The following is a 27849-nucleotide window of genomic DNA, read 5'->3' on the forward strand; positions in this document are numbered from 1 at the left end:
AAGGAAAGTTGGAGAAAAGAAAGTTATGTGTTTTCTCTATTTAAAGACTTCCTATATTAGATTATTCTATGGAATTTCTTTCTTAAATTATTTAGGAAAGAAGGAAGTCAAAGATTGTGATCTTATTTTAATAGTTGGCGCAAGTGACATAGAAGAAAATTTTACTTCTTTATGAAGATCCTCTAAGTTGTCCAAGATCCCTTGAGATTTCACTTGCCTTTTTATTCTCTCTTAATTGAGAAATATTTGTAATCAATTTTATATGATTTGGCTTAGCACATGGAGTCAAAATATCCTTAATTAGGTGCATGATTAAGGGCTTGGTTTGGTTTGGTTTGGCTTAGTGTGAATTGTTGATTGACTCGGTTTGGCTCGGTTTGGCTTGATTGGTTTCCTCTTCCATTATTGGTTGGTTGATATAATGCATTGAATATTCATTAGTGATGGGTGAAAAATATATGAATATGAGTTGTAAAAGTGACTTAAGATTACCTCTATACCCTTGAGAGGGTTATCAAATTACTTAGGTTGAGCTCAGTTGGTTAAGAGATTCCTAATCACTAGAAATCTCATAGGACATTTGGTTAAACCAGCTTCACCTAGATGAAGATGATAGTTCCTATATTAAATGGCTCAAGAATGGCACACTTTTCATTAGTTGGCTAATTAACAACATGTAGGAACATGTGGCACATAATGTTATCCACCTTGAGATTGCAAAGCAGATATAAGACACATGTTCCAATTTGTACTCTAGCACAGAGAAATTACATAAATTATATGATGTGTTTAGAACTTGTTTACTACAAAACAAGGATAAAATTATATAAGTTCTTGGCTAGGTTTAGAGGGTTGATTCAGGAGTGAAAAATTCTTCAACCCTATTCCACAGATATATCGATTCAAGAAAAGCAATGGAAGGCCTTAGCAGCTGCTTCTTGCTTGTTAAATATCAAGCCATATCTTGAAGTTGCCAAAATCCAACTCCTTATCTCCTTCTTACTTCCATCATTCGATGGCATTAGTGCAACATTACTTCTAATACCAGATCCTTCCTCTACCTCTCATACTGAAGTATCATCTACTATGTACTCAGGAAATAGGGATACATCTTCTAGCACCAGAGAGGACATAAAGAAAATTGAGCAAGAGATGGTAGAAGTGGCACGGTCCTTCAAGGTCGGACAACAGGGTCTGCACTCACTATGGTGGACTAAACCATCTGGTGGATACCTGTTGGAAGCTTCATGGCAAACTGGATTGGGTTACTGCCAACCAAGCCTCAGTTCAAAATGGGAAGAACGCGTTGCTATCACCACTGCTTCAGGTATGATTTTGACTACTTCCTCCTCTTCATATGGGATCAATGAATCAGGGGCCTCCGAGCATCTTACAGGTAATAATAGTTAGTTACATTCCCTATCTCCATGTCTACAAAATATGTTTTTTACCATAGACGATGGATCCCAAACCAAAGCTCTTGGGAATGGATCCTCCTTTGTTACACCATCTCTTCCGCTTACTGATGTTCTATTTGTCCCTATAATTTTCTTAAATTTGTTATATGTTAGCTGTTAACAAAAAATTTTAATTGCTCCATCACCTTCTCATCCTCTTCTTGTGTTTTCCAAGATCTCACAATGAACAGGTACTTGGTGGTGGCCATGGACAGAGGAGCCTTTATTACTTAAACTTGCGTCCAGTCACTATGATAGCTACTAATCAGATAGAGGCAAGTTTATGGCATGACCGATTTGGTCATCCATCAACAACATCTCTTCAACATTTATTTTAAACTTTAAAACTTTATCAAATTTTAATTGTGAAGTATGTCAGTTAAGCAAATACCAGAGGACAACATATTCTTCTTGAACTGAACTTTAAGGTGTTGCTCCCTTTTCATTAATTTATTCAAATGTTTGGGGACCCATAAGTCTCTCGACCATATTTCAAGTTAAGTATTTTTTCACCTTTGTTGATGACTTCACTCGAGTCATATGGCTATTTCTATTTAAAGATTGGTCTCACATTTTTCTACATTTAAATCCTTTCATCCTATGATGTCCACTCAATTTAAAAAAATAATAATACTAGTGTTTCGATCAGATAATGCCAAAGAGTACCTATCTAGTGAATTTTAATCATTTTGTTACAATAATGACATCATTCATCGAAATGGTGTAGTTAAAAGAAAAAAACGACATCTCCTTGAGATAGCTCGTGACCTATTCTACTCTATGAAGGTGTCATACTTTTATTGGCCTCATGCCATTCTTACATCCTACTTCCTTATAATAAGCTTCCTTCTTCAATCCTTAGCCATAAATCCCATACTCATTATTATTTTTGGATGAAGACCCCTTCTCCCTCCCTTTGAAGGTCTTTGGTTGCACTTGCTTTGTACAGGTCACATCCCCCCAAAGAGTAAACTTGAGTCTAAGTCTCTTAAGTGTATCTTTTTGGGTTCCTCTCATACCTGAAAAGGTTGTCTATTATAATCATTCTCTTCAGAAGTTAATTGTCTCTAGGGATGTCATTTTTTTGAAGACACGTCTTTTTATCCTCAAAAGATGCTTTTCCTAGTATTTCATCAGTTTAGGTAGCTCCAAAGCCTGTTGTGCCACTTGATGCGGTTCTTCTTAGCCCCTTGAAGACTCGCCCAACACAACACCTATGGAGTGTACAGATCACTCTAAGGTAAGCCCGTCTTCCCCTGTTGTATTTGGCCTACAATTTGATACTTGCCCCATAACTTTATGGAAGGAGCCTCAAACAAGCACTAGGCCCTCCACTTCTCATCCAAAATCAAAATTTTTTTCTCACTATCGGTTATCTTCTTCATGTTGTTAGTTTCTTGCATCTATTTCTTCCATTTCTATTCCATAGTCCTATCAGGAGGCTTTGAGACATTCAGGATGGAAGGAGGCCATGGAAGAAGAAATGCATTCCTTATATGAGAATCGGATTTGGGTCCTTGTTCCTTTTCCTCTCGACAAGAAACCCATGAGCTATAAATGGGTTTTTACTATCAAACACAATCCAGATGGTTTTGTTGCTCGCATCAAAGCCCGACTCGTTGCCAAGGGATACACTCAGTGTTATGGAGTGGATTATGAGGAAATTTTTTCCCCAGTGGCTAAATTAAACTCGGTACACATCTTATTATCTCTAGCAGCTAATTCCTCTTGGCCGGTCTCTCAATTGGATGTCAAAAATACTTTTCTGAATGAGGACATAAAAGAAGAGATATATATGCATCAACCACCTGGTTTGGTGGTTGAGAGGGAGATATACAAATTGAGAAAATCTCTATATGGGCTTAAACAATCTCCTCGGGATTGGTTTGACAAATTTAGCCAAATAATGTTACGGTTTGGATTCAGCTAGGGCTTAGTAGATCATTTTGTCCTTATCAAGAATATCTTAAAGGAAAAATTATTACTAGTAAATTATGTGCATTATATCGTCTTAACTGGTAATGACGCGAACATCATAAAAGAAGTCAAAGAAAGATATGCCAAGAATTTAAAACAAATGATCTTGGACTTCTATAATATTTTATGGGAATTAAGGTATTCCAATCAAAGCATGATATTATATTATCTTAGAGAAAGTATGTCTTGGATCTACTAGAGGACACATGGTTGATGGGGAGCTGACCTGTAGACACTCCTATGAATGCTAATGCAAAACTATGTACAAACTTTGGAAAATATGTTAATATAAGTAAATATCAGAGGCTTGTGGGAAATATTATTTACCTCATGGTGACTAGACTGGATATATCATATGCAGTAAGTGTAGTGAATCAGTATATGCACAAACCACAACTTACACATTGGCAAACCTTTGAGAGGATACTGAGATATTTAAAAGGAACTCTGGGAATAGGACTTCTCTATAATAATCATGGCCATTTCAACATAGAAGGTTTCTCAAATGCAGATTGGACTTGATCACGTGATGACATGAAGTTCACTTCAAGATATTGTACCTTAGGGGGTTAGTCCACAATGAAGTGGAATGAATTCCCCCCGCATTATATTACTTAGTTGGAGGTAACTTGGTCATATGAAGAAGCAAAAAACATATTGTTGTTGTAAGGTCCAGTGCAGAAGCAGAGTACAAAGCTATGACCCACACGGTTAGTGAGGTTCTATGGATCAGATCCCTTCTTATTGAATTGGGATTCTATAAATAGTTTCTACAGAATTATATTGTGATAACCAAGCAGCCATTCATATTACTTCAAATCTTGTCTTCCAAGAGAGAATAAAACACATCGAGGTAAACTACTACTTTACACAGGAGAAATTTCGGCTAGTATCTTATCTCTCAGATATGTTTCATCACAAGGGCAGGTGGCAAACTTTTTTAAGAAACCCTTCACATTCATGATCTTAACTACTATATGTGGCAAACTGGGTGTCTATGATGTTTTCTCTCCACCAGCCTGAGGGGGAGTGTTGGAAGATATCTCAAAGTGGCATTAAAGTAAATACCTTCCCCATGTCAAGGAGGTAGCAAAAGGTGTAATTTAATGTAAGAAAAGTATAAAAATACCGCTAGGGCTAGAATAAGTAATGTAAGCAACATAATTAAGATTGTACAAGTCTCTTTAATTCTTCAACACAGACAATCACATAATTGGAGGATTTTACCAGAAGTGGCAAAAAGAAATAAAAAGTGTTTAAAATTGTTTTTAGTACATACAAACTTATCAATCCCCTCTAAGTTTGTGATTTACAGGACCTAATGGAACCAATTTATCTTGGTCTAATGTCTAATGTTTTTGTTCTTTTGGTAAATTAAACAAGGACTAATTGTTGCTCCGAACTCAAACCGGTTTATTATTTGGGTCAGCAAATAAACCCATAATCAACCCTTTTATAACTTAGTCAGTTCAGACCAAATAAATAGGTTTTGAGTTGGAACGAAGTTACTAGGTCGGATCAAATTAGTCACCATTAGATAGAACTTGCCTAAAATAGAAGAGGCGATCTGACCTACCATGACCCAGTCGCTTTGAAAGAAAATCAAATTGCGAACTCCGTTTCATTAGCCCGAACTGGCGCTTTATCACGGTTTTGAATGAGTCGCACCAAGCTCAAAGCCAGTGGTCCAGCACGCTACATTCTCTCGTGCGTCAGCTTGAATTTGATTCTTACGTTTGCCGCCTGAACCCGAACCAGTTCAGTCCGGCGTCTGCCGCGAGTAAAATGCCAAATGAAACTATAAACCGTTCCTGATCTTTCGAGTTTCGTGGCCGGAAACATTCAGATATATCTGATATTCGTTCTCCGTCGACATTCTGGTTCTTTCTCTCAGTGCTCATGGCCGCTCACTTCATCTGTTCTCACCAGCAAGATGCCCTGTTTTACTTCACAACCATCACCTGAAAAGAAACTTTTATGGTGTCATAGAGAGTGTTTGTTCGTCCTTTCTCAGTTCATGTGCTGATCACCGAACTCTTAGAGAACTCCACGCTGTAATTCTTTGTAGCGGGTGCCGATCTGTTTCCGTCTGTGAAAGGCTAGTAGCTCTGTATGCAAACTTCTGTGATGTCGAGACTGCACTCGGCATATTTTGGGAAGTGTCCAAAAATTTACAACCCAGTACCCGTCTCTGGAACTTGACAATGAAAATCCAGATAGATGCGGGTTTTTTCGAGTCTGCTCTCTCTTTATACAGCCAGATGCGTGCAATGGATGGTTTATCTGATGTTTATACATTTCCCTTATTAAATAGAGCAATTGCATCACTTCCGTATCGTCTCAACGATGGTAGAAGCGTTCATTGTCTTTCTATCAAGGCGGGTTTTGGATGGAACCTATATTTCTGCAATACTTTGATAGAGATGTATGGAAAGAACGGCTTAATCCACACGGCTCGCCAGGTGTTCGATGAAATGTTGGAGAGAGATTTGGTCTCGTGGACCTCGATGATTTCGAACTATGTTCGGGTTGGAAAGATTGACGACTCATTAAAGTTATTCAGTACTATGCGAGGCGCAGGTTTTGAACCCAGTGAGGTGACGTTTGTGACTATGTTTACAGCATGTTCTGCTGCCAAATACGTGTTGCAAGGATTGCAATTTCATGCTTATACATTCAAGAAAGGTTTTGTGACTTATGATCGCATACAAAACTCAATACTGCTGATGTATATGAAACATTGTAGAGTCAATGACGCAGAAAAATTCTTTAGAAGACTACAGCAAAGAGATGTAGTGGCTTGGAACATCATGATCAGGGGCTTTACATTAACTGGAAATCTATTTGAAGTAATTAAGAGTTTCAATGAGATGAGAATGGAAGTTCACCCTAACCTAGAAACATTAACGTTGGTTATCTCTGCCTTTACCAAGTCTGCGGACATTCTTCATGGTCAGAGCCTACATGGCTATGCTCTGAAAAGCGGGCTCATAGACACGATTCTTCAGACTTCACTAATGGCCTTTTATGCTAATGGTGGAGAAGTTGAAAGGTCAGTTCTACTGTTTCAAGGGCTTGCAGAAAAGAACTGTGTGTCATTTAGTGTTATGATGTTGGGCTTTGTGCACAATGGGTACTTTAAAGAGGCAATGGAACTTTTCCGACACATGCAACTTACAAGGATGACGCTGGGGCCAGACATTTTGAGAAGCCTAGTGCTTGTCTGCACCCATTTGGGTGCTTTTAGACTAGGTAAAGAAATCCATGGATGGTACATAAGAAAAAATTTCTATTGGGAAAAAGATGAGTCTACTCAAACTTCCATTGTCATCATGTATGCTAAATGTGGATCAATTTATTATTCTAGACGGTGTTTTGACCAAATTGTTTTTAAAGATGTTGTAGCATGGAGTTCGATGATTGAGGGTTATGGAATTCATGGTCTTGGTTTGGAAGCATTGGAGATTTTCCACAAAATGACAGATGAAGGAGTAAAACCAAATTCAGTTACCTTTGTAAGCTTATTGTCTGCATGTAGCCATACGGGCCTGGTTAAAGAAGGGAGAGAAGTTTTTCATTATATGAAAGAAAAGTGTTGCATTGAGCCAAACTTATATCATTATACCAGTCTGGTGGACCTGTTGGCACGGTCAGGGAAACTTCAAGAAGCAATGACTGTGATCAAGGACATGACTCTGGCGCCTGACAGTAGGATTTGGGGGTCTTTGCTTGCCTCTTGCAGGGTTTATTCTGACTGTGAACTTGGTGAGTATGTGGCCCAAAGAGTATTTGATTTGGAGCCAGAAAATGCAGGTTACCATGTGGTCTTATGCAATACGCAAGCTAGTATTGATAAGTGGGGGGAAGCAGAGACTGTCCAAAAAGTAATGCGTGTGAAGAATTTGAAAAAGAAGCCAGCCTGGAGCAGCTTAGAAGCAAGAGGGGAGTTTCACACATTCATCGCGAGGGATACATTGCACCCCCAAATAAAAGAAATATATGAGACTTTGAGGAGTTTGGCTAATAATGTGGAGCAAACTGCATGCTGAGCTAGTCGATGGCTTTGTCATCAAAACCAATCTTTTACTGGCAATACCAAATAGCAAGTTCAGGCCATGTTTGATTTGAAAGAAATTTAAGAGAAATAGAGACAGAAGAGAAAACCCACTTTCCAATTTCTTTGTTTTTGAGAAATACTTCCGTTTTTACTTTTATGACTGTTAGGGAACTAAGAAAAAATAAAAGTGATGGGGTAGAGATTGTTCAGTGTTAAAAGTACAGAAAAATTGCAGTATCCTTGAGTTTAAATTACCTTTAGTTTATAGTATTGTCCAGTTTTATACTTTGAATAACAGAACACTTGTCATTTGACTTCTATAAATTCATTTAGCATGTGTAGAGTTGAAGATTTCCAGGCCATCATACTTCTTAGAAATATAATAGTACTTAAAAGTAGTTGTTTTTTACTACTGCACTTTTGTTTTTGCCTTGTTATTTAAGGACAAGGGTATATTGGTTATTATGTAATAAATTTGTTTATCTATGAATAAATGCGAAAGAAGAGTGCTCGAATTAAGGGACAACTCTGCAATGTGCTTAAGACTTAACTTCTCTGCTCTCATTTTTATCTCTCTTCTTCCTTTTTTCTTTGTTTTACTCTTCGTTTTCACCTCATCCTTTTTTTTTTAATTCTTAGACATTTTGAGACATCTAACATGATATCAAAGTAGGAGTTCTAGAGTTTTATTAATCATTATTCAAAATTTAAATTGAATCTCCTAAAGCCACAATCCAAGCCATATAAGCTATAGCATTCAAATTTTCCATGTTACTCAGATAAGTTTCAATCAAATTCAAGTTTAATCTCTCTTTAGGCATTAATCGTCATGCTTGAGGAATATTAAAACTCCAGCAATATGATTTTTCTCATTACACATGCATGAACCTAGGCCTCCTAAAGAGAAATTTTTGGTTCTCCTAGTATACGTAATCAAATCAAGTTCCATTTAGTGGCTTGCATGGCAAATACTATTTTCTAAAATTCCTCGTTTGTAGAATTTAGGATCCCATGTAGAGGACTTAGATCAACCAAGAAGAAGAAGAGGAAAGAGAAGAGAGGAAGAAGGGATCAACTACAAAAGGGAGAGAGCTTGGACTAGGAGGTAGGAGAGGTGCGCCGACCAAGGGAAAGAGGGAGGTTGGACGAATTTGAGAGAAAGGAGGAGAAAGTTTCAATGTTCTACCTCTTAGCTATTGCCTTTATTTATAGCTTTTACAATGCCCTTAAGGCTACAACTTTATAAAAGAAGAGATATAAAAAGGACAAGTATTTAGACTTTCATGCCATCTTTATGAGAAACATCCTATATTACCCATATGCCATCACTTAGACGTGTGAGCTTCCTTGCCTTGGATTTGTGGGCTTGAACCCATCTTCTAACATCTTTGATGACATCTTTTCTCTTAGTTTGTTGAGAGTTTCATTATTATTTGTGGATTGAAACCTAAAACCATTAAAATTTCTTATTCTTGCATGTAAAGTTTGTCTTTTTCAATCCTATTTCATAAATTAATACCTCTAAGATATTTTGGCATCTAATCTGCATCTTCAAAGAGTGGTTTTGCAATTCTCCCAATTCAGCCATAATATCATTTGAAACTCCAACCTCCGTTCTACATGCAAGATTAGCTTTTTTTTTTTTTATTCCACCCATAGTAAGTATTGTTAAAACCAGTGGGCTAAAAGGCTCGAACTTTTAAAAAAGCAACCCCATAGATCTTATACAAGGACTGGCCCGATCGATACAAACAAATATTCCAACACTCCCCCGCACGGGAAAACTGGTGGACAAATTCACCGAAAAAACCCAGGACAAATTCGGTGGGAGTGGGATTCAAATTCGGGACCAACCTGCTTTGATACCATGTTGAAACCAGTGGGCTAAAAGGCTCGAACCTTTTAGGAAAGCAACCCCATGGATCTTATACAAAGACTGGCCCGGTCGATATAAACAAATAGTCCAACAAGTATCAATTTCCTTACTGCTTGATATATTTTTCAAATTTCTGGTCTTGAAGTTCCTTCTCCATCACTATCAAGTCACGTGCTCAAATATGGCTAAAACTGGGAACAAGTCCAAGAGTTACCTTAGTAAACCAAAGAAACATGAGTTTTTGAGGATTACAACAATTTTTCAAAAATATTTCCAATTATGGTACATGGGCACAATCTGTTTAGAGATTTTCTGTCACTTGAGATCTTGCTAGCCACCTGCCTTACAAATGATGATGATCCTTATTGAGTGAAAAAAATCCTACATTGAAAAATGGGAAGAATAATCAATGACTTATAAGGTTAAGCAATAGGCCTCCTAGGTGGCTATTGTTTAGGATGGAATGAGCTCAACCCAAAAACCCAAAAGTGGTATTAGAGCAGGTTGTGTTTGTGGCCAAGGACCACTTTATACTCCCTTGGTTGTCTGATTAATGTGGGCTCTTTGACGTATGATTTTTGTGCCGTAGGCTCAAATAGGTAAGATTTTGTGTATTGTGGGGTTTATGAAGTAGGAGTCTATGCCCTATTGAGGGTTTGAGCCCCGCCACGGGTCCATAATGTGTAAGCTAGGATGTGAGAGGAAGTATTGAGTGAAAAAATCCCACATTGCAAAATGAGAAGAAAAGTTAATAGTTTATAAGGTTGAGGAAAAAGTCTCCTAAGTTGACTCCCACATTTTTTATTATAAAAAAACTTAATTAAACTAATAATTTTCAAATCTAAAGTATTTTAGATACTTCACATTCAAGAGCATCTAAAGTCTAAAACATCAAAGTCAAATGAAAACCTCCAGCACAATTGAAGAACATCTCTTGAAGAAACACCCACAAGGAAGAAGACAATGAGACGACTCTAGTTTAAGCATCATAGACATATATTTAAACTCAATCAATTTTTGTAACTGAGTATTCTACACTCCTAATCCTTAAGTACTTGTGAAATCGAAGCTTTAGGATTTAAATTGTATATAGACATGTTTAGAATCACTATACACATCACTCAGAAACTTGTTAAAGCACTTAGAGAGAAATTTCCATGCTTTATAAAATATACATTTTAGTTTGGCATTGGAATGATCGATCAATCACTGAATGTGATCGATCATTCAGAACTTTCCATGTCAGAAATATAATGCACGATTGATCAACCATAGTCGATTGATCGATCATCTAGGACATGATCATTTCATGCTATAACACATGATCGATCACCACTCATCGATTGATTGATCATAGATGTCCAGGCAAGCAAAATTTACATGGAATGATCTATCATCCTTCCAAACTGATCTATCAGTTAGAACCTTGCCAGTAAGGGACTTCAATCATGATCGATCAAATGAAAATGCACTAATCAATCACACTTGCATTGCATAGACAAAGGGAATCTAGATTGATCGACCAACCACTGGTAATGATAGATCAACTTAAACTTTTTTGGACCAACGGTAACGTATAGATTGATCAGTCCATTGATCAATAAGTCACTGTCTGTCAAAAAATTAGCCGTTATGATTGATTGATTAATCAGTCACTTACCAGTGATCGATCAATCAACGGTCTGATTTTTGAAAACGCGCAAATAATGGCTAGTTTGAGTTGGGGAAGCTATAAATACCCCACCAAATCGTGAATAAGAAGTGAATGGGCATTTATTGGCGTATGTTCAAGCCACAAATCTTTATCTTGTAAATTTCTACCAAAAGTGCTTTAGAGAGAAAGAGAGAAAGCTTTACCTTAAAAAATCTTCTATCTCTTTCAATCATCCTTGCTTGTATCATAGTACAAATTCCTTGATTTATTCACAACGTGTTACAAAAGAGGAGACACCTTGAATCTCTTAAGGAGAAGCATCTCTCCAAGTAAGGGTGTAATTTTTCCCTTTCTTTTTATCAATTTGTGAAAGGTTCATCTAGAACCTGTTAATCCAGATAGAAAGATCTAACTAGAGCTAGAATCTTGCAGCAATCTCTTGGGAAAATCGGCTTGTGTAAAAATTGTATATTGAGCTATAAGTAGCCAAAGAGAGCCAACACATCTTTGTAATTTTCTAGCTATTAGAGCGTAAGAGTGAAAATTTTCCCCAACAATGGTTCTTGGGCGGTGAGTACTACTAGGAGAACATCGAGAACAAAATATCTTTTTGTCTCTGTGGTGTGTGCATGTTATTATTTTCATTGAATTACTTTTATGCCTGATATTTTGATTACACACACAAATTGATTTTAATTTGAATAACTCAATTCCCCCGCCCCTCTTGAGAAGCCACCTGGGCCAAAAACAAGTCATTTTAGAATGGAATTGACCTCAAACCCAAAACCTGTATGAGTTGTTTTTTTTATAAAAAGGAACTTTGTAAAATCTTCTTGAAGGAAGATACACTAGTTGTTAACTGGCTCATTAACAACATGGAAGAATTAGTTAAAAACAATTTGATTCACTTAGATATATTGAAAGTAATTTAGTACACTTGTTGTAAATTATATTTTGCCCCTGCCACTAGTTTTAGAATGCTCTAATACGAAGCAAGGGGATAATATACATGATTACTTTGCTCAATTTAGACAACTTTAAGGATGAAAAGTTTCTCAACCCAACTCCACAAATATTGTTGTTTAGGATAAGCAAATGTTGGCCCAAGTGGCTTTTCAAGATAGGGGTGAATGGAGAATAAAAATTAAATTTAAATTACTAAATGTGTAACTAAATTTTATAAACTTACACAAAAATGTACACACTACAAAGAGGCCAAGTTTTTTTATTTTTGAAATTTTCCCAGTGGTAATCACAATTCAAGATCCTTGATCAGGAAAAATATCACTAATATACTGTATTAGCTGAAATTATAAAAGAGATTTCGGCTTTCTTTAAGCCAAAAGTAATACCTAATTATACTTCCAAAACTCTTCCAAAGATATTTAATTATAACTAGATTCTAGCTTTAGTAGGCAATTCTCTTTTAGATTTAAAGGTTATAGAAAACCTCTTAAAGAAAATGAAAGTACAAAAATGAAATGGAATACTTATACCTTTGGACAGATAGATACTCCCGAAGTGCCTTCAAACTTCCAATAGTTTAGTCACTATTGAGAATGTGTTTGGACCTTTAAAGGAACTCAAAATTCTAAGAGAATGCAATTATAGAAAACCTCTTAAAGAAAATGAAAGTACAAAAATGAAATGGAATACTTACACCTTTGGATTGATAGATACTCCCGGAATGTCTTCAAGCTTCCAATACTTTAGGCACTATTGAGAATGTGTTTGAAGCTTTAAAGGAACTAAAAATTCTAAGAGAATGCAAAAGGATTGAAGGATTTTGCTGAAAAGTTGAGTTTTCTCTTGCAAAAGGGTAATTTTGGAAGTATTCACTTCAAAATCTTTCTTGGATGCTTAGGTTTGCCAATAAATGCTCAATAATGGCTAAGAGACGATTTTGGGTCCCTATTTAAATTTTTTACTATGAAGAGTTGATTGATCAAACCTTTCCACCGATCAATCAATCGACTTCTAACGACTATATTTTGAAGTTTTCATGGCCGTATGATCAATCATTGCTGCTAACAAAGTGTTTTTTTATTGCTTTGTAGTTGGTTGATCTATCATGTTGCTAGGGTTGATTGATCAAGCATTATACATTAGCCTGGTGGGGATTTTGGTTAATCAATTCTCCCTACATAGGTTGATTGATCATGCTTTATAACTTCTACCTATAACATTCTATATGATCCATCATGCCTATAAAGGTTGATTGATCACGTTTTTATAAATCTACTTGTCAGCATACTGTATGATTGATCATGCTTTATGCAAAAGGTTTTTGGCCTATGTATGCCCGATCATGCCTTATAGAGGTCGACCGATCATGTTGTTACAAAGTGTACTTTTAAGCAACAAGCATGGTTAAGGCCAAAACTAATTGAATTAAAGGCCCACAACATTCAAATGAGCTTTGAAAATATGGTTTTGGAAAGAGTATGCTTGTCATATACTCCAAAACATATTAATACCTAAGGTTTGGATTCTTGATGACTGTCCTTTTTAATTTGCGAGAGTTTTTGAGATTTTTCTCATTTGCCTAAAATCTAGGTTTTCTATTCTTTGTTCTTCTCCAAGGTGCTTCTTCAATGTTTCTTGAGTCTTCATTTTGACTCAAGGTCTTGTGTTGGATTTGTTTGTTCTTTCTCATAGACCTTGTAATTGAGTTACTTTAAGTAAAACATCTAAAATTTTATGAATTGCAAATTTTATCAAGTTACTTAGCTTGAACTTTTTTATCATCAAAATCTACGACCAAGTCAACCTAGGTCAACAAAAAGGGTAGCCGTAATATTTACTATTGGAGAACAAGTATGGAAGAGAGGTACATGACTCTCACATTAAGAAGTCTCACAGAGCAACAATTCATATGGTAGAATTATACTAGATTCTCATGGAAAGAATTCTCACAAAAGTCTCAGTTAACAGGTATTGTAGTTATGTTAGTCTCCAATTCTTGTTCAATTGTTTAATTGCTCTAAGATCTATATTTAAGTGTTTGAATTTAGGTGTAACTTAGTATGAGTAATTTAATTGTAGTTTGATTCTACTTGTCTAGGGTTTGAGTCTAGTTTTTTACTAGGACATTTATGATTTTGAGCTATATTTTGGGAGATATCTATATTTTAAGTAGCAAATGTCAATTCTACCAAAAATTGCTCCTTTTTATGTTTTTTCTCTTTGTTACTTCTCCATGCAATGACATGATTTGAGTTTTCTTTTAATCAAAGAGTTTTGGTTAGACTTAAGTACTCTATTTTGGTGTCTATTAATTTGGTTTGGAGGGAAGATCTCACTAGGCAATTTGTCTTGGGTCTCTTCTCTATTTTTGGCTTACTTATTTGCATCCATTGTGTATCATCTCCATTGTCATCTCCAAAAATTATGCTCAACCCCTCAGAAATATCTTTGAGGTCATACTTGGTCCAACTTGTTTGTTATATTATAGTTCTACTGTTATAGTCCCCTCCCCTCTTTTTTATTTAGAAAAAGAAGGTCACACTCATTATTGATTTGATTAAAAAAGTTCTTATTATTTTATTTAGAAACTCAGTTTGAAGTAGACTGTGACATAGTTGCCTTCTTCTATCTAAAGTTTCTAGATTCTTTTGGAAGTATGAGTGTCATATAGTTGCCTTCTTATGATTATTGTTATCATTATTTTCTCTAATATGTCTTCAATTTATCATCTTTGTCATCTATACTTTTCTTGGAAAATCTCAACCCATTCCTTGATGTGCATCTCAGATTTTTAGCTCTACTGGTAATTCATCCTTTGATGACCTATGTGCTTCAATGATATGATTCCCAGCCAAGGCACTGATTTTCAAGAAGTAAATACAAACACTTCTACCATGTTATCACAAGGGAGAGGTGTTAATAACACTTGAATAGACTATGGAAGAGGCTAAAACACAAGTGATTCAACAAATTTCAGAGGCAACACCAACACTAGTGGTTTTAGAAATTATAAAATTGCACTCAATATGTTTGAACAATCATGTGGTAGAAAGATATTGGAAACTCCATACTAGATTAGTTTTTTTCAAGGCCAATCAAGCCAAGAAAGATATTGGAAACTCCATACTAGATTAGTTTTTTTTCAAGGCCAATCAAGCCAATATCAGCATTAAGTATAAGATAGAAGAATCCTTTGACACCTTCCATGACAAGATTGTTCTTACAAGTGAAGATTATGAAGCATTGCAAAAATTCAAAAGTATGTTGTCAACATCTACCTCTACACCTATAGCTACTATTGCTACTAATGTTATGTATTGCTTTGTTGTCATGTTCTAATTATTCACCATGGATCATTGACTTAGAAGTTTTTAAACATCTAAATGGTAATTTTAAGAATTTGACCTCCTTATTTGGATGCCGTACAAATTGGTATATTTCTATTTTTGATGGCATAGTTCAAGGCATAGACTCTTCTAATGCTTCATCATCACTTTATGAAATGTTTTACTTGTTCCTTAATTTCCCCTTAGTCTCATGTCTATGACTCAATTAAAAAAAAGACTACTGTTATATAACTATTTTTCCTACTCATTGTGTGTCTTAGGACATTTAGACCAAACAAGTGATTGGTGGCAACCATGAGTAGGGAGGTTTTTACTTCTTTGAAAACCAAATAATTTTAACGATAGTGTTAAAAGTAGCCACCCACGAGTAAGAGTGGAATGGATGGTAAATAAAGCGCAAAGTGGCATGAATAGTAAATAAGGAGAACTTCTATAAAGATGACATAGAGTTGTAATAATACAAGCCCTAAAGGACATTGTAGTCTTTATAAACACCCTCTAAAATTTATAAATAGAGCCCCAAGACATGGAGAAGAGCATTAAGTTCAACTCTTTTAAGTACAATTTGTGCTCCCTCTCTCTCCCACTAATTCCCTCTTCTTTCTCTCTCTTGGGTTTTTACCTAGCCTCTCCACGAGCTAGAGATCTTCTCTTCCCTTCCCTTCTTCTTCTTTCTTCTCTCTTCTCTTAATCCCTTGTTATTATTATGTGCAGAAGGCCCTAGAAATCACTTGGTATCAAAGCAAATGATCTAGGGCCTTTATTTGAAGGCTGCTCAAAATTCTTCCCTTACTAGTGTTGAAGAGGAGAAACCATATAGATTGTATCTTCCTCCTAAAGATAAGTTTATTCTTATTTTTAAGATTTAATTTGGTTGAGTTGTTTATTGATTTAGGATGATCAACAATTTCTCTTTTTCTAAGTACCTCATTTTACAAGAAATTTCAAACATTTATTCCTATCCTTAAAAACTTGTTTTTTTGTTTGCTCCATCCTATGCAAGGAGGATGATTTTTTCTTGATGGAAAGCTCCCCCTTTGTTGCATCTTTTATCTTAGCCACGCTTCTCAAGTAAGAACTTTTTTCCAGCCCTGAAATATCTTTCAAACTTTTGGGCAACTTCCTCTTTGTTCTCTTTGGAAACTTGTCTTCTCTTTAAGGTTGAATTCCTTCTTGAATTATGGTGTTTCCCATTTGAGTTCCTTGTACTCCTTAAGGAATTTTTTTAAACTAAAACCCAAATTCGTAGGCTACAATATAAGGCTCAGTCCTTTTACTTTTGGAAATGAAAAAAGAGGAAAAAAGGAATTAAAAAATGAAACTTCCCTTCACTCAATTTCCTTAATTAAGTTTCTAAACTCAAAATAGCAACCGAATCTTCCTATTTTAGAACTTTCCATATTTGGCCTATTATAAAAATTTCTTTCATTTTTTTAAGAGATCATTGTTTGAGTTACTATCAATCAATTTCTCTTGTTTTCTTTTGCTCAATATAGCAAGTAAACCTTCAAATTTTAGAACTTTTCTTATTTGGTCTGTTAATTTTTTCCCTTATGAGATCATTTATTGAGTTCTCAGTAGTCAAATTATGGATGAAAATAGTGAATTTCTCTCGTTAAATTTTGGAAAAACCTAATTTCTTAAATAACCACTGTTGAATTTATGGAAAAGAGTAATACTTCATTGACCTCATTAACTTATCATAATTAGAGTACATGAACCTCTATTTATAATAGAAGATGGTAGTAGAGTCCAATTATAATAAAACTACATTTGTCCCAATTACACCCAAACTCTAACACTTAAGGATAAGCCTTAGCATAATTAAATAACACAATATAAATAGAAAAAAAACATAGCTCAAACTAGAACTCTTCTATGACGTGACCAAAAGATAAAGATGCCAACTCATGGTTATCTTTGTGAGTCCTTGATCTTCCAACCAGCTTGTGGTTATCTTTGTGAGTCCTTGATCTTTCAACTTATGTGAGAAGATTGCCAGCTCGTGGTAATCATGGTGGGTCCTACTTCTTATGTGCTTGGGCCCATCTTGTGGGCCTTTCTTGGTCGTGTGACCCATCTTATAATACTCTTAGATATATGGGTCTTCCTTGGTCGTGTGGGCTGGAGCCCATCTTCCAACACTCCCTCTCAAGCTAGGGGAGTGAGAACTTCATGAACTCCCAGCTTGCTACAAATGATGTGTAAAATCTTTTTGTATAAAATGGCAGTTCTCCCATCTTCCAACACTCCCCCTCACGCCGGTGCTCTCTTCCATGAGGCCCAACTGGCCAATTCAGGGGGGTATAACATAGATGTAATAATAAGTTCCTCTGTCATGGTATTCCAACCGTGATATTTTTTGATAGGGTATCCTCCGTCATGGTTTCCCAACCGTGATATTTTTTTATAGGGCCCGTCATGGTTTCCCAACCGTGATATTTTTTACAGGGTATTATGTTCCATCGTCATGGAATACCAACCATTGATATTTTTTATATTTTTATGGGGTATTAAATGATGGTATGAGAAAGGATATTGAGTCCACCTCTTCTTCAATAATAATGTCTCATCCAAAGAGACATAATAGTTGTAGTTGAATATAACACGACCATTTTCCACAACTTATAACAAACTTTTTAAAAGAACCCATGAAATAATGCGATATTAAAATTTCTTCTTAGATGCACAAGCTTCATTTGTGCTCTCCCTTTCTTGAATATTTTGGTCACATAAAACTTATCCACAACATATGGAATAAAATACCTCTTCCTTATACTTCTTGTACTTCTCACCCTCAAGCTGGGAGGTAATGGCAGTGATCCCAGTTTGAACCAAATATCATAGATGTAGCAATAAGACCTCAAACCAGGGAGAAGTGAGATATTTTCCTGATATAACAACTGAAAAAGTGATGCAAAACAATGAGCTTAAATTTGGATTTTTCAATGCAAAAGAATACCAGCATGACCTTTGATTCTTCCAATGCGAATATATCTTAAAACATAGATCAGATTGACATATAATATTTTCCTTAAAAAACTAGACTTAAATACCTTTCATCCAAGTATAACTTCTCTTCATAAAATATAATTATAAAAAGATAAATAATCTGATAGATTTTGGTGTCTGTCATCTAGCCGAACTAGGTACTGTTTCTCCTTTTTTTCCAGCATGACCATTTACTCTTCCATGATCAATATCTTCTTATAATAAACTCAGATCGAGAAGTTGTTGGATAGATAAGAAAAAAGACTTACATATATTTATTTTGATATATAATTATCCTTATAAAGTCTTATTCTTGATAGCATAAAATACCTCGAAAGTTGAAGTTTTTTGCTGCTGCTAGAACCTTTTTTTAATCTGACCTTCGCTGTTTCAAATATCGATTTCTCTTTGTAGATAAATCCGATTAAAAATTGGTTGAATATGTAAAAGAATATATATATATATATATATCTCCACATAAAGTCTCGTTCTTGATGGCATAAAATATCTCGGAAGTTGAAGCTTTCTGCTGCTGCTCGAACCTCTTTTGCAATCTGACCTTCGCTCATTCAAATATTGATTTTTCTTCATAGATAACTCCGATTGGAAAAAATTATTTTTCCTTGGAAAGTAGACTCAAATATATTTCTTCAATATATAATTTTAAATATGAAAATCTTATTATAGAGGTGAAAAATGCAAATCAAACTATGGTTTTAGGGACTGAAAAAAAACACTATGAACCTAGACTTAGGGTTTAAGGTTTAGAGAAAAGAATCTCATTATCTCTGTGGGTTAACTAAGTCAACTCACTGAACCTGTTTTGATACCATCTTGAATTTATCAGAAAGAGTAATACTTCATGGACTCATTAACTTATCATAATTAGAGTACATGAACCTCTATTTATAATAGAGGAAGGTTGTAGAGTCCAATTACAATAAAACTACCTTTGTCCCAATTACACCCAAACTCTAACACTTAGCCTTAGCATAATTAAATAACTCAATATAAATAGAAGAGAAACATAACTCAAACTAGAACTCTTCAATGACTTGACCATAATATAAAGATGCTAGCTCATGGTTATCTTTGTGAGTCCTTCTTGATCTTCAAACTTATGTGATAAGGATGCCAACTCTTAGTAATCATGGTGGGTCCTACTTCTTATGTGTTTGGGCCCATCTTGTGGGCCTTCCTTGGTCGTGTGGCCTATCTTATAATACTCTTAGATATGTGGGCCTTCCTTGGTCATGTGGGTAGGAGCCCATCTTCCAACAATCAATAAATATCTGATACCATCAGTATGTCGACTAAAAAAATCTTGGTATAGTCTAAAACAATCCCCTCATATATAGTATCAGAGCATTAAATTTAGGATTCCCATGTCAAAAGGAATGCTCTAAGAAGATATGATCAACACTACTCATAGAAGGCTCTTTGTGAAGAAAGATCACGAACTGTGAGATAAGTTCTTAATTTTATTTATTGCTTCATGTTGCTGGTTTCCGAATTTAGAAGATGATTTAATGATGAGTATGTGAATATTTTTCATCTTATGAGATTTTGGATATGAATGCCTCTCGATCTAGAAGAAGCTATCAAAATAGTTTTGTAAGTTTGGAATTTCTGTTAACCGAAACCAATCCATGATCAGATTATTGAATTTTTTTTCTTCGTGGAAACAAGAGTCCCCTAATGTAGAAGATCGATATTGAGTCTCTTATGAGTGATATTTATTAAGAAAAAAATCAGAATAATGATTTAGCATCAATGCTAAGGTTCTCCATGCACCAATTAGTTTGAAGAATACTACTTGGATATTTTGATTAGAATTTTTTTTGGAGAATTATTTCGTTGAAGTGCCTATTATGGCTAAAGATAATATGAGTAGAAAAGGCAGTATACTCAGAATTAACACAATACCCTTACGAAGGGTATCGAATTTTATGAATTGGTCCACATTGGTCTGGAGGTTTCTTATAACAAAGGACCTACTTGGTCATCTCACTAATCGTGGACCACCTATTGATGAAGAAGACATTTTTTTTATAACAAATGGTTAAAAAATGATACCATTGTGATTAGTTGGCTAATCAAAAGCATGAAAAAATTATGGAAAGAATGCACTCATTGTGGGAGATATGGCCACACTATCAATACATGCTATATTACAAGGAAGGAAATTACAGTGGAAAAAATGGTCACTATGGGGAAATGTGTTATAATGCCAATGGCAACTCAGACTTGACAAAGGCTAATGAAGCCTTAGTAGTTGATACAAAGGAGGATCAGCCCACAAAATCAACTAAAAAGAAAATTTTTACCGATGAAGAATATGAGTTGTTTCAGAAAATGATGGGTTATTCTCCAAGTTCCTCATAAAATACCGTTGCCACCATTGCTTTAGGTATGTTATCTGCCTCATCTTCATCCTGGATAATTGACTCAGGAGCCTCTGAGCATCTTACAAGTAACAAACATTTATTACATTCTGTATCTCCGTGTCTTTCACATAAGTTTGTTACCATAGCTGACGGTTCTCAAACCATGGTTCAAGGGAAAGGATCCACTTCCGTTACACCATCACTTCCGCTCACTGATATTCTATTTGTTCCTACCTTCTATTTGAATTTGTTATCTGTTAGTCAGTTGACAAAGTATTTTAATTGCTCTATCACCTTCTCACCCACTTCGCGTGTCTTTCAGGATCTTATAACGAAGCAAGTGATTGGTGGAGGCTGTGAACAAGGGGGGCTATACTACCTGGATGTGCGAAAAATAAATACCGTTTCCACCAGTTAAAATGAGACAAGGCTATGGCACAACCGTTTTGGACATCCATATGCACATTCTCTTCATTATATGTTTCCTACTCTTCAAGTCAGGTCAGAGTTTAATTGTGAAGTTTATCAACTGAGTAAACATCAAAGTATTACTCCATTTTCATTAATTCATACCGGAGCGTCTCAAATATTTCCCAAGTCAGGTATTTTATTACATTTATTGATGACTTCACTTGTACCACTTGGTTGTTTCTATTTAAGGAGCGTTATGACATACCATTGATTTTTAAGTATTTTCTTGCTATGGTACTCACTCAGTTTGGATCAGAAAATAAAAATACTTTGGTATGATTAATGCCAAAGAATATATTTCCAAAGACTTTGACTCTTTTTGTCAAGAAAATGACATTTTCCATCAAACATCATGTGCATACACTCCTCAACAAAATGGTGTAACCGAACGAAAAAATTGTCATATTCTTGAGGTAGCTCGAGGTTTACTTTATGCCATGAAAATTCCATACTTTTATTGGCCTCATGCAGTCCTTACTGCATGCTTTCTTATAAATCATTTACCATCTTTCATTCTTGGTAATAAATCTCCTTACTCTATATTCTTACCAAATGATGATCCATTTTCACTGCCCTTGAAAGTCTTCGGGTGTCAATGTTTTGTCCATATTTCCTCCCCAAAACACAATAATCTTGATCCTAAATCTATCAAGTGTTTCTTTCTAGGATACTCTCGTACACAAAAGGGTTATGTTTGCTATAATCCCACTCTTCAGCGTTTACTTGTGTCCAGGGATATCACCTTTTTTGAAGACTCTCCATACTATTCTGACAATGCTTCTCTAGTTTTATCTTCAATACCAGGTTCTCCTCGACTGATTGTGCCTTGTGCTACAAAATCTTCTCAGCCCCCAAAAACACTGGCTGACACCACACCTGTTGAGTTTACAGATCCCACCAAGGTAAGTCCATCTTCTTGATTTGATTTTGGCCCACAATATGATACTCGTCCTATTGCACAAAGAAAAGAACCCATATCATGCACCATACCCTCTACGTCTTATCCCATATAAAATTTTGTGTCTCATCATTGTTTGTCGCATGCATGTTGTAAGTTTCTCTCTACTATTTATTCCATATATGTACCACAGTCCTATCTGGAGGCTCTCAAACATCCAAGGTAGAAAGCAGTAATGGATGAAGAAATGTAGGCATTTTATGAAAATCAGACATGCGCTCTAGTTCCACTTCCATTAGATAAGAAACCCGTCGGTTGCAATTAGGTGTTTACTGTGAAACAAAATCCGAAGGGGTTTGTGGCTCGACTGAAGGTTCACCTCTTGGCTAAAGGCTATACACAATGTTATGGAATTGATTATGAGGAAACCTTCTCTCCAGTGGCAAAAATGAACTCAGTACGTGTGTTATTATCTTTGGCAGCTAACTTGTCCTGGCAGGTATATCAACTTGATGTGAAAAATGCCTTTCTGAATGGGGGCGTCAAAGAAGAAATTTATATGAAACAACCACCTGGGTATGTGGTTGAGGGGGGGGGGGGGGTTAGTATGTCGACTAAAAAAAAGCTATGTATGGTTTAAAACAGTCCCCTCGTGCATGGTTTGAGAAATTTAGTCAAGCCCTCATACGGGCAGGATTTTACAAATGCTCTGGAGATCACTCAATTTTTATTAAAAACACACCTAGAGGCAAGGTAATTCTAGCAGTATATGTTGAGGATATTATTTTAATTGGTAGTGATTCTGAGGGCATCTAGGAAACAAAAGAAAAAATATGTGTTGAATTCAAGACAAAGGATCTTGGATTACTCAAATATTTTTTGGGTATTGAAGTATTACAATCCAGACATGGGATTGTGCTATCCCAAAGGAAGTATGCCCTTGATCTACTAGAGGAGACAAGAATGCCGGGATGCAAACTAGTAGACACTCCTATAGACTCAAATACAAAATTATGTGCAGGTACTGGAGAAGATGTAGATATCGGAAAATATCAGAGACTAGTAGGAAGACTTATTTGCCTGTGTGTAATAAGGCCGGATATATCATATGCAGTAAGTGTGGTGAGTCAATACATGCAAAAACCACAACTTAGTCATTGGTAAGCACTTGAAAGGATATTACGATATCTGATAGAAGCTCCAGGAAGAGGGATTCTCTATAAAAATCATGGTCACTTCAACATCAAAGGATTCCCAGATGCAGACTGGGCAAGATTCCCAGATGACAGGAAATCTACTTTGGGATTTTGTACGATGGTTGGAGGGAATTTGGTTACATGGAAAAACATGAAGCAAAATGTAGTAGCACAGTCTAGTGCAGAAGCAGAATAGAGAGTCATGGCACACACTGTTAGTGAACTCCTATTGATAAGATCTCTTCTCACTGAATTGGGATTCTACAAAGAAGCTCTGATGGATCTATATTGTGATAATCAAGCCGCAATACACATTACATTGAATCCAGTCTTCCATGAAAGAACAAAGCATATTGAAGTGGACTGCCATTTTATAAGAGAAAAGTCCCAAGTAGGTCTTTTATCTCTAAAGCATACATCATCACAAAGTCAAGTTGTAGATATTCTCACCAAGACGGTCACTCACAAGATTATGTCTACCATCTACAACAAGCTGGGAATCTACGATGTTTTCTCACCCCCAACTTGAGGGGGAGTGTTACAATGTGGGACCCACCATGCTTCACGAGCTGGTGGGACCCATCATGAGGATGTGGGATGCCAAGAAGAGTCTTCACCCAAGCTAGCATGAGTTAAGAGATAAGAGGCACAAGTTGGAATAAGTTAGTAGACATGAAGATCAAGTGGGACCCACAAAGATACCACGAGCTGGTAATCTTATCAATATGAGCTGGAAGATCATGTGAGACCCACAAAGATAAGACCACGAGCTAGCCTCTTCTCTTATGTTCACGTGATTGAAGAAGAATTAGGGTTCAAGTTATATTAGACCTCTAGCAGATTGTGTTATCTTTTCATGATAGACTTATCTTAGAGAGTTAGAGTTGGAATGTACTTAAGAGAGTTAAAGGCTAATTGTATAAGGACTCTATCACTTCCTCTACTATAAATAGAGGTGTTGTAATTCAGAATTAATGAAGTTCTACAATTCTTTCTCTAGTAAATTTCTCTCTCTTTGTTTGGCGCACACCTTTCTTCTCTTCTTCTCTTCTCTCTACCCAAGAGCTTTCTTCCCTTTTTCTTCTTCTTCTTTCTCTCTTCTCTTGGTCAGAATATTGGAAAAAGGATCCTAAATTCAACATGTTGAATTTAGGACCCCTTGAATAATACCTCGAGCAAGGGGAGAGAGAAAGAAAGAGAAAAAGAGAAAAGCTCTCGGGTAGAGAGAGAAGAGAAGAAAAATAAGGGAGATTAGATAGAGAGAACTTCACACGAGAGAGGAGAAAAAAAGAAGTAACTTGTTTGATTAGTTTCGAGTTACAATCACCTCTATTTAGAGTTGAGGAGGTGATAGAGTCCATGTACAAGTAATCTTAGGACTCCTAATTATATTCCAACTATAACTTTCTAAGATAAGCCGATTATGATAAGATTACATTATCTATTTAAGAGACTACTTGAACTCAACTTCTAAATCTTCTTTAATCACGTGAACCAAGATAGAAATGCAGCTTGTGATCTTATCTTTGTGGGTCCCGCATGATCTTCCAGCTCATGTTGATAGAGATATCAGCTTGTGGGTCCCACTTGATCTTCAAATTTTCTATTTAATTCATGCACATATTCCTTATCTTTTAGCTCGAGCCTTTTTGTATGAGGACTCTTGTTGACACCTCTCGAACTCATGGTGGGTCCCACCAGCTTGTGTCGCTATGGTGGGTCCCACATTGTAACACTCCCCCTCAAGCTGGGTGTGAAAACATCGTAGATGCCTAGCTTGCTGCAGATGTTGGACAAAATTTTGTGAGTGACTGGTTAGGTGAGAATGTTTGCAACCTGGTTCTGTGAAGATACATGGTCGAGAGATAAGATGCCTACAGTCTATTTCTATATGCTTTGTTTTCTCATGGAAGACTAGATTTGATGTGATGTGAATTGCAGCCTGATTATCGTAATATAGATTCATAGGAGCTTCTTTTTAAAATTTCAGTTAGGTTAGGAGATATCTGTTCCATAGGAGTTCACTAAATGTGTGTGCCATGGCTCTGTACTCTACTTCTGCACCAGACCGTGCAACTACATTCTGTTTCTTGCTCCTCCATGTAACCAAGTTTCCTCCAACCATCGTACAATATCTCGAAGTAGATTTTTTGTCATCTGGGGATCTGGCCTAGTCTGCATTTGAGAATCCTTCAATGTTGAAGTGTCCATGATTTTTGTAGAAGATCCCTCTTCCTGGTGCTCCTTTTAGATATCGTAATATCCATTCTAGTGCTTGCCAATGACTGAGTTGTGGTTTTTGCATATATTGACTTACCACACTAACTGTATCTGAAATATCTTGCCTCGTTACGCAATAAATGAGTCTTCCCACCAATTTTTGATATTTCCCAACATCTACTTCTTCTCCAGTACCTGCACATAATTTTGTATTCGAGTCCATAGGAGTTTCTGCTGGTCTACATCCCAACATTCCGGTCTCCTCCAGTAGGTCAAGGACATACTTCCTTTGAGATAATATAATTCCATGTCTGGGTTGTAGTACTTCAATACCCAAAAAATATTTGAGTTGTCCGAGATCCTTTGTCTTGAATTCAACACATATCCTTTCTTTTGTCTTTTGGATGCCCTCGGGATCACTGCCAGTTATAATAATGTCATCAACATATACAACTAGAATTACCTTGCCCTTCAGTGTGTCTTTAATAAAGACAGAGTGATCTCCAGAGCTTCTGTGAAATCTGGTTTTTATGAGTACTTGGCTAAAATTTTTAAACCATGCACGAGGTGACTGTTTGAGACCATAAATAGATTTTTGTAGTTGACATATGGACTCCCCCTCAACCATATACCCAGGTGGTTGCTATATATAAATATCCTCATTTATATTCCTAATCAAAAAAGTATATTTGACATCAAGTTGATAGACCTTCCAGGAAGAGTTAGCTGTCAGAGATAATAACAACCGTACCAAGTTTAATTTAGCCACTGGAGAGGAGGTTTTTTCATAATCATTGCCATAACATTGTGTATAACCTTTAGCAATAAGGCAAGCTTTCAATCGAGCCATGGACCCATCCAGATTTTGTTTCACCATAAATACCCATTTGCAACTGATGGGTTTCTTATCTGAAGGAAGGGGGATTAGAGCCCACGTCTAATTTTCATAAAAGGGCTTGCATTTCTTCATCCATAGCCGCCTTCCACCCTGGATGTTTGAAAGCCACCTGATAGGACTGTGGTACAGGTACAGAGGAAATAGCCGATAGAAATTGACAACAAACAGGGGATAGACGATGATGAGACACAAAGTTTGTTATGGGATGAGAAGTAGAAGGCATGGTGCATGATTTGGGCTCCTTCCTAACTGCAATAGGACGAGTATTATATTCTGGGAAAAAAATAATCAGAGAAGATGGACTTACCTCGGTAGGATCCAACAACTCAGCAGGTGTGATGTCAGCCAATGTTTCTGGGGGCTGAGTAGTTTTTGTAGCACGGAGCACAATCGGTCGAGGAGAACTTGGTATTGAAGATAAACCTGGAGGAACATTATCAGAATAATATGAAGAGTCTTAAAAAAAATGACATCCCTAGACATAAGTAAACGCTGAAGAGAGGGATTATAGCAAATATAACTCTTTTGTGTGCGAGAGTATCCTAAGAAGATACACTTCATAGATTTGGGATCAAGTTTACTGTGTTTTGGGGAGGAAATATTGACAAAATATTGACAACTAAAGACTATCAAGGGTAGTGAAAAAGGATCATCATCAAGTAATAATAGAGCGTAGGGGGATTTTTTGCCAACAATGGAAGAGGTTAACCACTTTATAAGAAAACATGCGGTAAGAACTGCATGCGGCCAATAAAAGTATGGAACTTGCATGACATATAGTAAACCGCGAGCTACCTCAAGAATATGACGGTTCTTCCGTTTGACTACACCATTTTGTTGAGGGGTGTAGGCACATGATGTCGGATGAATAATGCCATTTTCTTGACAAAATGAATCAGGATCTTTAGATGTGTATTCTTTGGTATTATCCGACCTAAGGACTTTAATTTTTTTCCCAAATTGAGTGAGTACCATTGCATGACAAGATTTAAATAGCAATGGTATTTCATAACGCTCTTTAAAAAAAATAACGAAAGGTACGAGTGAAGTCATCAATGAATGTATTAAAATATTTCACTTGAGAAATTTTGGAGTCACTCATGGGTCCCCATACATCAATATGAATTAAAACAAAAGGAGAGACACTTTTAATTTCTGGACGAGGTGAGTATGTTGACCTCTGATCTTTACTCATTTGATATGTTTCACACTGAAGGTCCGACCATGCTTTAGGAAATATATGATGAAGAGGTTGGGCAGACAGATGTCCCAACCGGTTGTGCCATAACCTGGTTTCAGTGTCACAGGTGGATGCAATATTTATTTGTGGCACATCCAGGTAGTAGAGCCCCCTTGTTCACGGCCTCCACCAATCACCCGCTTCATTGTAAGATCCTGAAACACACATGAAGTGGGTGAGAAAGTGATAGAGCAATTAAAATGTTTAGTGAGCT

At 36.2% G+C, this 27849-nt stretch overlaps 1 protein-coding gene across 1 annotated transcript; it reads left to right on the forward strand.

Moving 5' to 3' along the window:
* The first annotated feature begins 1152 nt into the window (after window positions 1–1152).
* LOC137940696 (pentatricopeptide repeat-containing protein DOT4, chloroplastic-like) lies at window positions 1153–7483 on the forward strand. The gene is made up of 2 exons (XM_068785835.1): window positions 1153–1396; window positions 5424–7483. Exons 1-2 carry the CDS (start codon window positions 1153–1155, stop codon window positions 7481–7483), a joined length of 2304 nt encoding a protein of 767 aa, XP_068641936.1.
* The last annotated feature ends 20366 nt before the right edge of the window (window positions 7484–27849 follow it).

Source organism: Aristolochia californica, unplaced genomic scaffold (assembly GCF_029961685.1).
Source record: "Aristolochia californica isolate CCGP_79_NKW_82.1479 unplaced genomic scaffold, dmAriCali1.0.hap1 SCAF_9, whole genome shotgun sequence".
Lineage (NCBI taxonomy): Eukaryota > Viridiplantae > Streptophyta > Magnoliopsida > Piperales > Aristolochiaceae > Aristolochia > Aristolochia californica.

Bases quoted from the DNA above. Each gene is read 5' to 3' on its own strand.
- LOC137940696 (XM_068785835.1), top strand. From the start codon at position 1,153: ATGGTAGAAGTGGCACGGTCCTTCAAGGTCGGACAACAGGGTCTGCAC. The intron at 1,397-5,423 runs GTAATAATAGTT...ATGGTGTCATAG, and splicing joins GGCCTCCGAGCATCTTACAG to AGAGTGTTTGTTCGTCCTTT.